This window comes from Sciurus carolinensis, chromosome 12 (assembly GCF_902686445.1).
Source record: "Sciurus carolinensis chromosome 12, mSciCar1.2, whole genome shotgun sequence".
Classification (NCBI taxonomy): Eukaryota; Metazoa; Chordata; class Mammalia; order Rodentia; family Sciuridae; genus Sciurus; species Sciurus carolinensis.
The window spans coordinates 82,254,801-82,266,944 of record NC_062224.1 but is presented as its reverse complement, the minus strand read 5'-3'; the positions used below and the strand labels follow the sequence as shown (position 1 = coordinate 82,266,944).

General features: G+C 35.3%; 1 protein-coding gene across 2 annotated transcripts in view; it reads right to left on the bottom strand.

Annotated features, from left to right (window-relative positions):
• Positions 1–1,337: 1,337 nt before the first annotated feature.
• The window catches only part of Nucks1 (nuclear casein kinase and cyclin dependent kinase substrate 1), a 28,831-nt gene continuing 18,024 nt past the window's right edge, over positions 1,338–12,144 (bottom strand). The window contains exons 3-7 of one of the 2 annotated variants that reach the window (XM_047520882.1): positions 10,774–10,879; positions 6,986–7,041; positions 4,336–4,488; positions 3,388–3,537; positions 1,338–1,901 (exon numbers count right to left, since the gene is read on the bottom strand). In XM_047520882.1, coding sequence (XP_047376838.1) covers positions 1,702–1,901; positions 3,388–3,537; positions 4,336–4,488; positions 6,986–7,041; positions 10,774–10,879 — 665 coding nt within the window. In that variant the 3' untranslated portion in view covers positions 1,338–1,701. The remainder of the gene's footprint in view (positions 1,902–3,387; positions 3,538–4,335; positions 4,489–6,985; positions 7,042–10,773; positions 10,880–12,144) is intronic. The other variant, XM_047520883.1, reaches the window with a different exon arrangement.

Genomic DNA, 12,144 nt, shown 5'->3' with positions numbered 1-12,144 from the left:
GAAAGCTATATTGTCTGAGAAATACATGCCATCACTTAAAAGACAAAAAGAAAACCACAAGAGGAGAATATTGAGGAAGTTAATCTAAATTAAAAAGCAGGAAAAATGCAGAAGTTAAATTTCACCATATTTTCAATTTATTATTATACCAAGATCCCTGACGTTTGCTCCTAATTAGCTCATGGTATCAGCATATGGAGGATCAAAGTTGCAGATCTATCTCCTGACTGCTTTCCTAAGGCATGTAAAAATGTCTGTTTATCAGTGGTACATGGGCCTCCTAAATGCATGATTTCTCTAGTCCTGTTGAGTCTCAGTCTCCTGCTTTGAGAAACATGAGCAGAAAGCAGGGGGTCAGACTAACTAAGACAAAAAAAGCAAACTCAATAGTATGGAAATAGCATTTAACGTACTTCCTATCCTGTCAGTAAGTGAAGGAGAGTTAGGAAAAGTGTCCCCTAGTAGAGCTGGTAGGCCTGGGGGTAGGGGGCGTAGAGGTGTTCTATGTAGCAGCAGGAAGCAGAGATGTACTTCACACCATATTTCTATAGAGAAACGGGAAGATCGGGGTATAAGAAGGAAAATGTTCTATAACAAATAACAGCATGGTTCATGGGATCTAAATGTACATTTATAGCATAAAAAGAATTTCAATTCTGTTTTCATAAAGGAAATATCTCAACTCTTTTGTGACTGAGTTTCACATTAAATGGAATTTTATTTGCTTAAAACCTAAACACTGTCAGATTGAGAAGAAACCCACTGTGATGTGTAGATTCATCTTTCCATTTAAATTCTAGGGTATCTTTTTTATTTTTGATCCTTGGTAAAATTTTATCCAAAAAACAGGATACATATATATTTTTAAAACATGAACCATTAGAGAATGAAATATGAAATCGAGAGTGATTTCAGTTTTGGCGGCTCTTGTTTTTTTTTTTTTTTTTTTCAGTTCCTTAAAGACTGTAGCAGGATAAAAGGATCACTGGCTCCGAGTCTCTTTGAGATAATAAGTGATGAGATAAAAAAAGAAAACCCACACCCCGCAAACAAGGTCAGGTAAACCCATTTCCCAACCCCCACCCAGGTAAAAAATATGAGTACTTTTAGTAACAATTCAGAATTCATCTTTATCTCCTACCTGCCTCATCAGTGGAAGTTTAGAGTCATGATTTAGACATTTACACTTAGGCATATAGACATATAAACTCATATTAGATGACAACTGATTTTTTTAAAAGTCCAGGCAGAGAAATAAGCAATCATTTTAAACTAAAACCTCTCTGTTTTTGATTACTGTTCAACTTGCTGTTGTTTAGCAAAAAGCAAGATTTCCATAGTGTTCATCTCAAATCTTATTGCTTTACAACTGGGGTCTACCTTCCATTAAAAATAAAAAGATGAAGCAGTCAATCCAGTGATTAAGTTGACATGGCTTTCATTGGGAAAGGGGGGTGGTGGCAAAGAGAAGCCCAAAAGACAAAAAGGAAACTTAAACACTTCAACATACAATGGTTTTCTTAAAAAAGAGAGAGAAAGAGAGAGAGAATGTTATTTTAAACAAAGGGAAAAAAGCACTGAAAGCCCATGAGTCAAGCCATAGCCAAAACCATGTTCTATCTTAAGTAGGTTCTCTTTTTTCCCCCTCTTTTTTTCTTTTTTCTTTTTTTAATAAAATCTCTCCCCAAACCATCATCACTTTTAATCCTCCCCAGACTGGGCTTCATCTTCAGACCCTTCATCCCCAGATTTCTCAGGTGGGGGGCTTGCAGACGTCTTCTTTTCAGGAGGGCTCTCCGGTTCCTCATCTTCTTCTTTGGGAGAAGGAGTCTTTTCCTTTGAGGCCTTTGAAGCCGTGGGGCGACCCACTTTCCCTTTGCCTTTCACTGGACTTGGCGTCACTGAAAGAAGAGAACCAATGTTTAGGGAAGAGAAAAAATGTCTTTCTGTAACAATAAAATCTATAAACAACATCCCAACTTACTAGGAATAAGATGGGCACACAGTACACATATAGATAAGCCTATCTCAATTTCTAAACGAGTCCTGATATATTACTACAATATGTTGTAGTAGGTTCCAATCATTTTTAAAATTATTTTTAACTGATATATAAAAACATAAAAATTATGCATATTTACATAGGGTACAATGTGATGTTTTAATATATGTATATGCTATGTGATGTTTAAACTTTTTTTTGTGGTACTAAAGATTGAACCCAGGGCCTCACACATGCTGGGCAAGCACTGACCTAGCTCCCCAGTCCTTTTAAATTTTTCTTACTTTGGGACAGCGCCTTGCTAAGTTTCCCAGGCTGGCCTAGAATCTGTAATCCTCCTACCTCCTGAGTATCTGGGTTTACAGGTGCGTGCCACTAAACCCAGCTTCTCCAACAGTTATCTAATCACTTATCTAATGTTATCAGTAATGCCTTTAATAAAGCATTATGCTACAGAAAATACACATCATCCTTAGTGGCTTGTGAAACTATAAGTGTTCAAGATTGAAACTGTTTATGTTTAAAAAGCAGGACAAGAAGAGGGAAAGACATAATCTGGGTAGAAACTAAAGCCATCAAATAATTTTCAATAGTTTCATCATTCCCAACATCAAGAAGTGATTAAAAAATCTCTAATTCTACATGGGGTGTGGTGGCTCAGGAGGCTGAAACAAGAAGATTCCATGTTTCAGGTCAGCCTCAGCAACTAAGCAAGACCCTAAGTAACTCAGCAATACCCTGTATCCAATATAAAATAAAAAGTGCTGGGGATGTGGCTCAGTCTTTAAGTTCTCATGTGTTTAATCTCTAGTACCGAAACACAAACCAAAACTCTAATTCTATTTGCCAGAATAAAACCGCTAACACAAAAAGCAAATCTAGATTTCTGATTTAATTAACAAACTAGCGCCAACTAGGAAAATATCTGGCAGAAAACACCAGGGCTCACAGAAAGTGAATTCATGTTTTCAAGTGTGGTTTTATTCTCAGAGTACAAAGGATGAGGCAGAGACCAGAACTTGAATGCATTGTTGTAGGCCTGACTGTGCACTTTCACAATTTCAAATCTTCAGAGGTTGCTGGGACTGTGATACATAGCAACTGGAGTTAACAGGTATGTTGACACAGGATTCTTACCACTATATCTGAAACAAATAAGCCATTACCAAATTTTATTTATACCTGGCAGTAGCTGAAGCATAGGGCTAAGCCCACCAGTCCCTTGGTGGGCATGATGTCTTTATTAATAAGGGATCCTTTCAGATTTTTTTGTATTCCTATTAAATATCAGGCCAATGCTAAGGCCTAGTGAATTTCTGTAGAGAAAGTACTGGTTCTTGAAATTTTTTAAAGTAGCAATTTAATTTTACTTCTGCAGAACTTACCTGTAGCCTTTAGTCTGGGTTTGGGCATTTTCTTTTCTTTTCTCTCAGGTTTGGACTTCTTAACCATCTTTTTGTTTTTCTTTTTTGAACTGCCATAGTCACTATCATCATCGTCTTCCATTAGGAAATCTTCGTCACTGCCTGAATCTTCTGAGAAGAAAGAATAATTTCAACATCTAACTTAATGCACACATTCTTTCAAGAAAACAAAGGGAAAGACTGTGAAGAATGATCAGAGGATGGGATCTGGGAGTCAAACACTATTGGATTCTATTTGCAGCTGTTCTAACAATGTGGTTGGAATTGTCACTGGTCCCATATATAAATGGGTTCAGCATGCACCCCACATGAGGGTTACATGACTGACTTGTCTAAAGAGTTGGTTGGAGACAGAAGGGACCAAACTTAATTTGAATAAAAACTGAAACCATCAAATAGCTTTGGGTAATTTTATCAGTCCCATATAAGACTGGTTGAGACTATGGAAATGAAACTGAACTGACCTTGTACTTTGGGCCCGACATTGAAATAAATGGAACAAGAAAATTACAGGTAAAACAAAAATTCATATAGCTAATCTGAATAACCTGTGCAATATCTACATTTTGCTGTTAACATTTTGATGGTGTGTGTCAGGGGGTCTATATTCTCTACCAGGCTAAAACACATCTTAAATTGCAACATGTAATCATTACTTTAATACTGTTCATTTTGTGTTTGAGTCTGACCATCTTTAAGAAGAAAGAGGGCAACTATTACAAATGGTAAATAATGAGAATTTCTGAACATTTAAAAATATTAATGGGTCATCATCTCTTTTAACAGAAACTATCAACCTAATTTAAGGGTCTGGATGTAACATTTAGCATCTTAGAAAATGCTAAAATAACCAGAGTCAAACTACAATTATAATCAAACAACTAAAGGACACTAGCCAACTTCACATACTCTCCTGGAATGGTGCCTCATCCTCTTCTTCTTGTTCTTCCTCACTGCCCACATCTTCCATAAGCATCTCTCTCTGTTTAGAAGCTGCTTTAGATGCTGCCTGCCTTTGTTGGCGTACATTTTTATGATCATCTTTTTCATCTTCACTGTCCTCTGCAATATAAAAGTTATCATGACGCAATGAACAAAGAATTTTGTATTTGAAAGGTGACTGAAAGAGTGACCTAGTCACTGATACAGTATATAAACATGGCTTTATTTCATTTTTTTTTTTTAACTGAGTATTTAAAACAGGGGCAATTTACCACTAAGCTACATCCCCAGCCCTTTTTATTTTTTGAGACAGGGTTTCACTAAATTTGCTTAGAGCCTCACTAAGTTGCTAATACTGGCCTAGAACTTGAGACACTACTGTCTCAGCTTCCCAAGCCACCAGGATTATAGGCGGATGCCATAGTACCTGGCTTTATTTAATTCTAAAAGGGTAAATTCTATCCTTCAAAATTCCTGCAAAACACACAAAGGAGGAGTTAAAGTTCACAAGCAAAGAACTCAAATAATTCTATGTATCCAGGACATTTATAAAAATAACTTAAACATGCAGTTTAAAGCAATAACAAAGCTGAATTAAAGTGTGAATACATGCTTCCTATAGAATACTTTAAATTTATATCATTATTTTGCCCTAATATACTCAAATACATTCAAATCTATGTTCACCATTTTTAGAAAAGACAGAAAAATACTTTAAAATATTTTTAAGAGGGGATGAATGTTTTCCAGTGATCTTTAGTCTAAGATCTAAGACAAAAAACAACGTCAAGGGCTGAGGTTGTGGCTCAGTGGCAGAAAGCTTGCCTAGCATGTGTGAGGCACTGGGTTTGATTCTCAGCACCACATATAAATAAATGAATGAAATAAAGGTCTATCAACATCTAAAAAATTTTTTTAAAAAAAGTGTCCAGTCCAATTATTACCCTTTACAGTTTAGAGGGGATAGAGGGAGCTCTTTAAAACACATGTTCATATCAATTAGCTAAAGATATTTGGGCAAACTAATAAAAAATTACTTTCATATACTACAATTTATTAATTAAAAAAAATTTTTTTAATACCTAGGGTGTTTGTGAAAAAATATGGTTTAAGGACAGTCTGCCAGGTCCCTGGCTCTAGAATAAGTTGTTTGTATTAGTTTCTAGTTTAGCCCTTTTAGGCTCTTAGTCTGTTAAGATTTAGCTGTTGTTCTTCTGAAAACACTCAGGGTCCTACAAGCCTTGCCATGCTCAGTGTTCAAATCCTCACTTTCACTGCTGAAAACCTCATCTACAGACAACAGAAAATCAAGCTGACTTGGCAGACCCTAAACTAAATTCACCCATCCTTAATATTAGTATAGAGTTATGCATCTTAAAGTGCTCAAAAAACTAATAAAGTTAAGATATTCAAGGTAGGTTTCACAAGGCAAATGAATGAGTGTATACTACATTATCTTAAGATCACCAGATAGTATAAAATATTAAAATAACCTTTTTAAATGTAGGCAGCCAAACAGCATACATAAATAGCAGGAAAGCAAAATAGCTTAGTGGAGTGAATTTAGGAGAACTTTGTTTACCATCTAAATATCAACTAAATAGCTGTCTCATTAAAAGGAAGCTCCAGGAAGACAAAGGAGGTATACAGGTCAAAACGAGTGTCTGGGAGCAATAAGGAAAAAAATCCTTAATTCTTTAATAAAGAATTTAATTTAACTTAAAAAAAGTTAAACTTAAAAATTAGTACCAAAAATAAGCCATCAGGATTGAACATTATATTAGTTCACAAAGATGTCTCATTAATTCACCTTAATTCTTTTAAGTTAAAATTCTTACAAAGAGCTTTCTTTATAGGTAGTTTCTTTTTTTAAATATTTTTTTAGATGTTGATGGACCTTTATTTTATTCGTTTACCTTTATGTGGTGCTGAGAATCAAACCCAGGGCCTCACACATGTTAGGCAAGCGCTCTATCACTGAGCCACAACCCTGGCCCCTTCTTTTTCTCTTTCTCTCTCTCTTTTGTTCAGATACTGTGGATTGAACCTAGGGGTAATCTACCACTACCACTGAGCTACTTCCTCTGTTCTTTTTATTTTTTATTTTGAGACAGGGTCTTGCTAGGTTGTTGAGACTAGACTTGAACTTGCCTTCTGCCTCTGCCTTAGATTCCTGAGGTGCTTAGAATTACAGATGTAAATCTAAAGAGTGGCACTAAAATGTAAACCCTTTTGCTTTTCAACCCAGAATTGATTACGTCCTTTTTAATAACCTTTATTTCACTTAGTATTACACATGCATATACATTTAGTTTGATGTCTTTTATCTGCTCTTGTAAAAATGTTTTCAATATTGATTGTGCATGAGAATAATATACCCATGATACTTAAAAACACACACAAAGCCTCAACGTCCCACCTATATTAATTCCATTGGAAATCTTGGGATGGGACCCAGAGTACATGCTTTATTATAAGCCACCAGAACAGAATCATTATTAGTTCTTTGAAGATAGAGACATTTTTGTAAGTCCAGCATTTGCAATAATGTCTAGTACACAAGATTCCTTGTTAAAATGCCTAATGAATAAATATCACATTGAAAATAGTTTTCTACCTGCAGAGTGAGAATCATCCTTCTTGGTTTTCACATCTTTTTCTTCTGAGTCCTCACTATAAGGCAAAGGGGAAAGAAAGTGTTAAATCAGAGTCTAAATAAACACAGATCTCTGATGTCTGACTGAGAAGAATCTGAAAATAAAATGTTCAAACAGATGCTGACCAGTAAAATTGCTTTTGTTATTCACTTTATAGTGTTATTGGTGAATAAGCATGATTTTATCTTCTATGGAAAAACAAATTGCTTCCAAAGACCCAAAGTAAAAAAGAAGGTATCTCAGCTCAGGCCTAGTTCATAAGAAAAAGTATTTTCGATGGAAAAAGGACAAAAATACTAAATATAAAATGAAAATAAAATAATTTAGTTATTTACTAGTAATTATTTTCTAATAACTTTTGCGTCCAATATTTCTATGTATCAGAAACCACCAAACATGGTTTTTGAGAATCAGGAGGTTGAGGCAGGATGATTTTAAGTTTGAGGCCAGCTTTGGCAACTTAGTGAGACCCTGTTTCAAAATAAAGTTAAAAAAAGGGATGAGAATGTAGCTTAGTGGTACAGTGCTCCAAGGTTCTTAAAAAAGAAAGAAACAAAAAAAGGAAGAAAGAAACATCAATAAGGCCTGCCTTGTACCACTGAGAAAGTAAGAGTGAGTTCACAACCACTGTGTAACAGAAGCTAAGGAGTTTTCAAGTTCAATGGAAAATTTCAAAAAATATTTATTTTTTTGGTGACCCTGGGGACTGAACCCAAGGTCTGGAATATGCTACCATTCTACCATTCTACCATTGAGCTACATTCCCAGCCTGGTCTCGATAAGTTGCCCAGGCTGACCTTGACCTTACAATCCTCTTGCCTCAGTCTCCCAAGTAGCTGGGATTATAGGAATGTTCCATAAAAATAACTTTTAAAGTCATAAACTTTCATGTATTAGGTCCTTAAATCTTAACTTGGGAATCTGGGTTCCCATTTTTATCATTAATTAGTTGTACAATCTTAAGCAAATCATTTGGTACTCTTCAGTACTAACATTTTATGACTTCATGAGATATTTTGATGAACAAAAAAGAAACACTCATCTGTAAAAACTGCCATCTTGGCTCTCCTTTTTTAAACAGTAGGACTTGTAAATCACTGGTATTCCCCATAAATCCAGACTACAATCAAATGAAAATTACGGAACCTAAGATTCCTATGCAAAGAGAATAACCAAACATATTTCTTTACCAAGTAATCTGAGTCTGAGACACTTTTGTAATTCTGAAACTTGTGACTATTGTATATGCACATTTTTATGCAGTACAGGCACTTAAGGGTTAGGGTTAGAGCTCACTGGAGGAGTGATTGCTTAGTATATACAAGGCCCTGGGTTTGATTCACAACACCATACCCACACACTTACACACACACACACAAAAGGGCATCTAATACACAAATATAACCAATGATAATGAATTACATCACTGTAAACACTTAATCCTTATGGGAAAGTCAAATGAAAGCTGAACTTTTAAGTGAAGAATAATAGAAAAATCAACACACCATTGGTCTGAGGGAATACACAAGGCATCTAACACAAATGGAAATAAAAATTGCATTTACCTCAATAATAATTGACACTTCAGAGAGAATAATAAAATTAAATAGTTCCAATAAGAAAAAATTTAGGCTACATTGTTGAAGCATTGTAACAGCTACAAGCAGTTCATTCCTAGGAGAAATATAAGTGAACATAACAAAAAATTGTTCTAAATTGCATGGCTACATAAAACTGGACTAGATATCCTGTAAAACTCTGAAAGATTTCAATGGTATAATTTTATATTTCACACACACACACACACACACACACACACACACACACACACACTTTTCCACTCTCCTTCCTGGGGATTGAACCTTTCAAATGCTATGCACTGTTCTATGCTGAGTTACTTCTCCAGCTCTTTTAAAATTATATTTTTAGACAGGACTTGCTAAGTTGCCCAGGATGGCCTAGAACTTGCGATCCTCCTGCCTCAGTCTTCCAAGAAGCTGGAATACAGAAGTGTGACATCACATTTGGCTAAATATGTATGTTAACAAAGAGCCTAGGGCTCCAAGGATCTTAGAAGAAGTGAGAAATACTATTCATTTCTTCGAACTGCTCACCTGTAGTAGTGTTATTTGGAAGTGGCATAGCCTAAAAGCTAGAAATATGGATTTGGGGTCTAACAGGCATGATTTCAAAACCTGCTTGACCATTTCCTGGGTAACTTTGGTTAAATCATTGAAACTGTCTAAGTTAACATCACTTAACAGAGGTGTTGAGATAATTAAATGAAAAAGTATATAAGAGCCCCACACATTAATAGTTATAAGTGGTTATTATCACCATCATCAAGGAAGTCTTGAAGTTATGCTACACTGAGTATGAAACTGTGTGAAAACCTTGGAAAATAGGCAAAAGTTACAAGATCCTGGCCTCACGAGGAAAAATTATAGTTAAATTAAAACTCACTTAAACTCATTACAAAACTAAGGGAAGAGAGGTCTTGGGGTGGTAGAATGCTTACCTAGCATGCACAAGGCCCTGTGTTTGACCCTCAGCATGAATGGAATGGAGCACACGATGATTAAGTTATTTAAACAAATGAGAATTGAGTAGAAGACAGTAAAACTTTGCAGGCCACACTGCTTAAGATTCTGTAAGGTTTAGTTGATTTGACCAGTGATTTGTGACTGAATGAGAGGTCACTTGTTCTTTGCTATCACTACAATGAAAATGTCAATACTAATTTTAGGTGACAAAGTATATACTTAAACAATCTTTCTGTTTATGTTGAGGTTTGAGGTAGCAGCAGAGGCATTGTTGGGATCACCTTGGATTTTTTTTGTACCAGGGATTGAACCCAGGAGGGTTTTACCACTGAGCCACATCCCCAGCCCCCCTTTTTATTTTAATTTTTAAAATTTGTTCTTTTTAGATATATATATGAGAGTGTATTTTGACATATTATACATATATGGAGTATAACTTATTCTAATTAGGATTCCATTCTTGTGGTTGTACGTGATGTGGAGTTTCACTGGTCATATATTCATTTATGAACATAGGAAAGTTATGTCCGATGTATCTTTCCTATTCCCACCCCTGGTCCCTTCCCTTCATTCCCCTCTGTTGAATCCAGTGAAACTTCTATTCTTCCCTCCCCCTCCCTTAGTGTGTGTGTGGGCACCAGGGATTAAACCCAGGGGTGCTTTAACTACTGAGCCATATCCCCAGCCCTTTTTGTATTTTATTTAGAGACAGAGTCTCAGTAAGTTGCTTAGGGCTCTGCTAAACTGCTGAGGCTGGTTTTGAACTTGCGATCCTCCTGCCTCAGCCCCCCGGCCCCTGGGATTATAGGTATGCACCACCATGCTGAGCTTACTGCGTGGTTTTTATTTTTTATTTTGACACAGGGTCTCACTAGGTTGCTTACAGTTTCACTGTGTTACTGAGTCTGGCTTTAAACCTGTGATCCTCCTGCCTCAGTCTCTGAGCTGCTGTGATGATAGGTTTTTGCCACCAAGCCCAGTTGATCGCCTTGGATTTAAGGCTGAATCTAAGCAAGGCTCACAAGTGAAGAGACTAATCTCTAGACCTAAAAGCACAGCCTGAGATAATAAGAAATATGCAAAACATCAAGAAGACAGTAAGTATTTGCCAAAAGTATATGGAGTTATCAACAATTTAAAGATCAAACACTACCCTCATTTCAGAGTGACAGTAGAAACAGAAACAGAAAAACAATGCCTCTTACCTATCTTCCTGTGAATTCTTTCCAGATCGCCTCTTATTTTTAGCTTCTCGAGGAGATGATCGAATTTTCTTAGCAGGAGGACCTGAATCCCTTCCATAATCTTCATCTAAACAGAGCATTTTTCAAATTCATTTAACTATATTATGATGTTTACATGTTAAAAGCACCAACTTATATTTACTGGTGATAATTAGCTCATGTTACTTAAATGGCAAACAGCAGGATTTTCCAAAATTTTTTTTTATTAAAAAAAAATTTCCACCCTAATCTTATTACTTCAACTCCATTCTTGCATATTACTCTCTAGTCCTTATATATACATATTTTATAAATCTAAAGACAAATATCATCATTTTATATCATTCCCTTTTATGATTTTCTCATGTCTCAACATCTTATTTATTTGAATATATTATAATAACATGGTTATATCACAAGCATCTTGAAAGTAAAGAACTTACAATTCTATAGTTCTAACAATTCTAAAGTATTAAACACATGTAATGTATGCTAGGTACTCTAGCACTTCAGAAAAATATCTCTAACCTCAAAAGTCTTATAACACTACAGAAAACTATCTTACATCAAAAGGTGATTATTTCCAAAACTGTTTACTATACCATTTTATATATAATGGCAAGAAGTTGGGAAGCAATCTGGAGCTTCAGCAATTATTAAGTGATTGAACACAATATAAATTCCATTATGGACTATCATAACATTTATAGGTTATTTCAAATAACTTTTAATAAAATGTGAAAAGTACTTTTAAGTATGAGTGAGATAGGGACAGAACCCAAAACTCTACACCAAGACCTCAATTCCATTTTTAAAAGGTTAAAAAAAAAGGCAAAAGAATAGGAATTAACAAAAAGGGTGAAATAGTTATTTGCTAGCTAAGGGGCCTTGAATAGTATCTCTGCCTCAGTTTCTCTAATTATAAAATGAGACTTATAATAGTACAACTCATATTAACGAGACTGTTCTAAGGAATAAGTTATTAATGCAAACATTTAGAGCAATACCTGGCACGAAAAGCAAGCATTTAGTGTTAGTAATTAATAATAGGGAGGTAGGATTATGTCAGGTTTTTTTGTTTTTATTTTTTTTTTACTCTTTTGTACATCTTTCTGCATTTTTCCAAGTTTTCCCAAAAGGGGAGGGTAGAAGGGTTGGAGGGAAAGAAGGAGGAAAGGCGGGAAGGAAAGTACATGTACTTTGAAAATAATGAAATTAAGAACATAATAATGAAGAACTATTTTATGACTAAGATTTAGGACAGTGTTTATTTATTCTATGATGAATCTGTTCACAAATCAAAATTGTCACACAAAATAGAATTCCATTTTAGTTACTGTATTATGTAAAAAC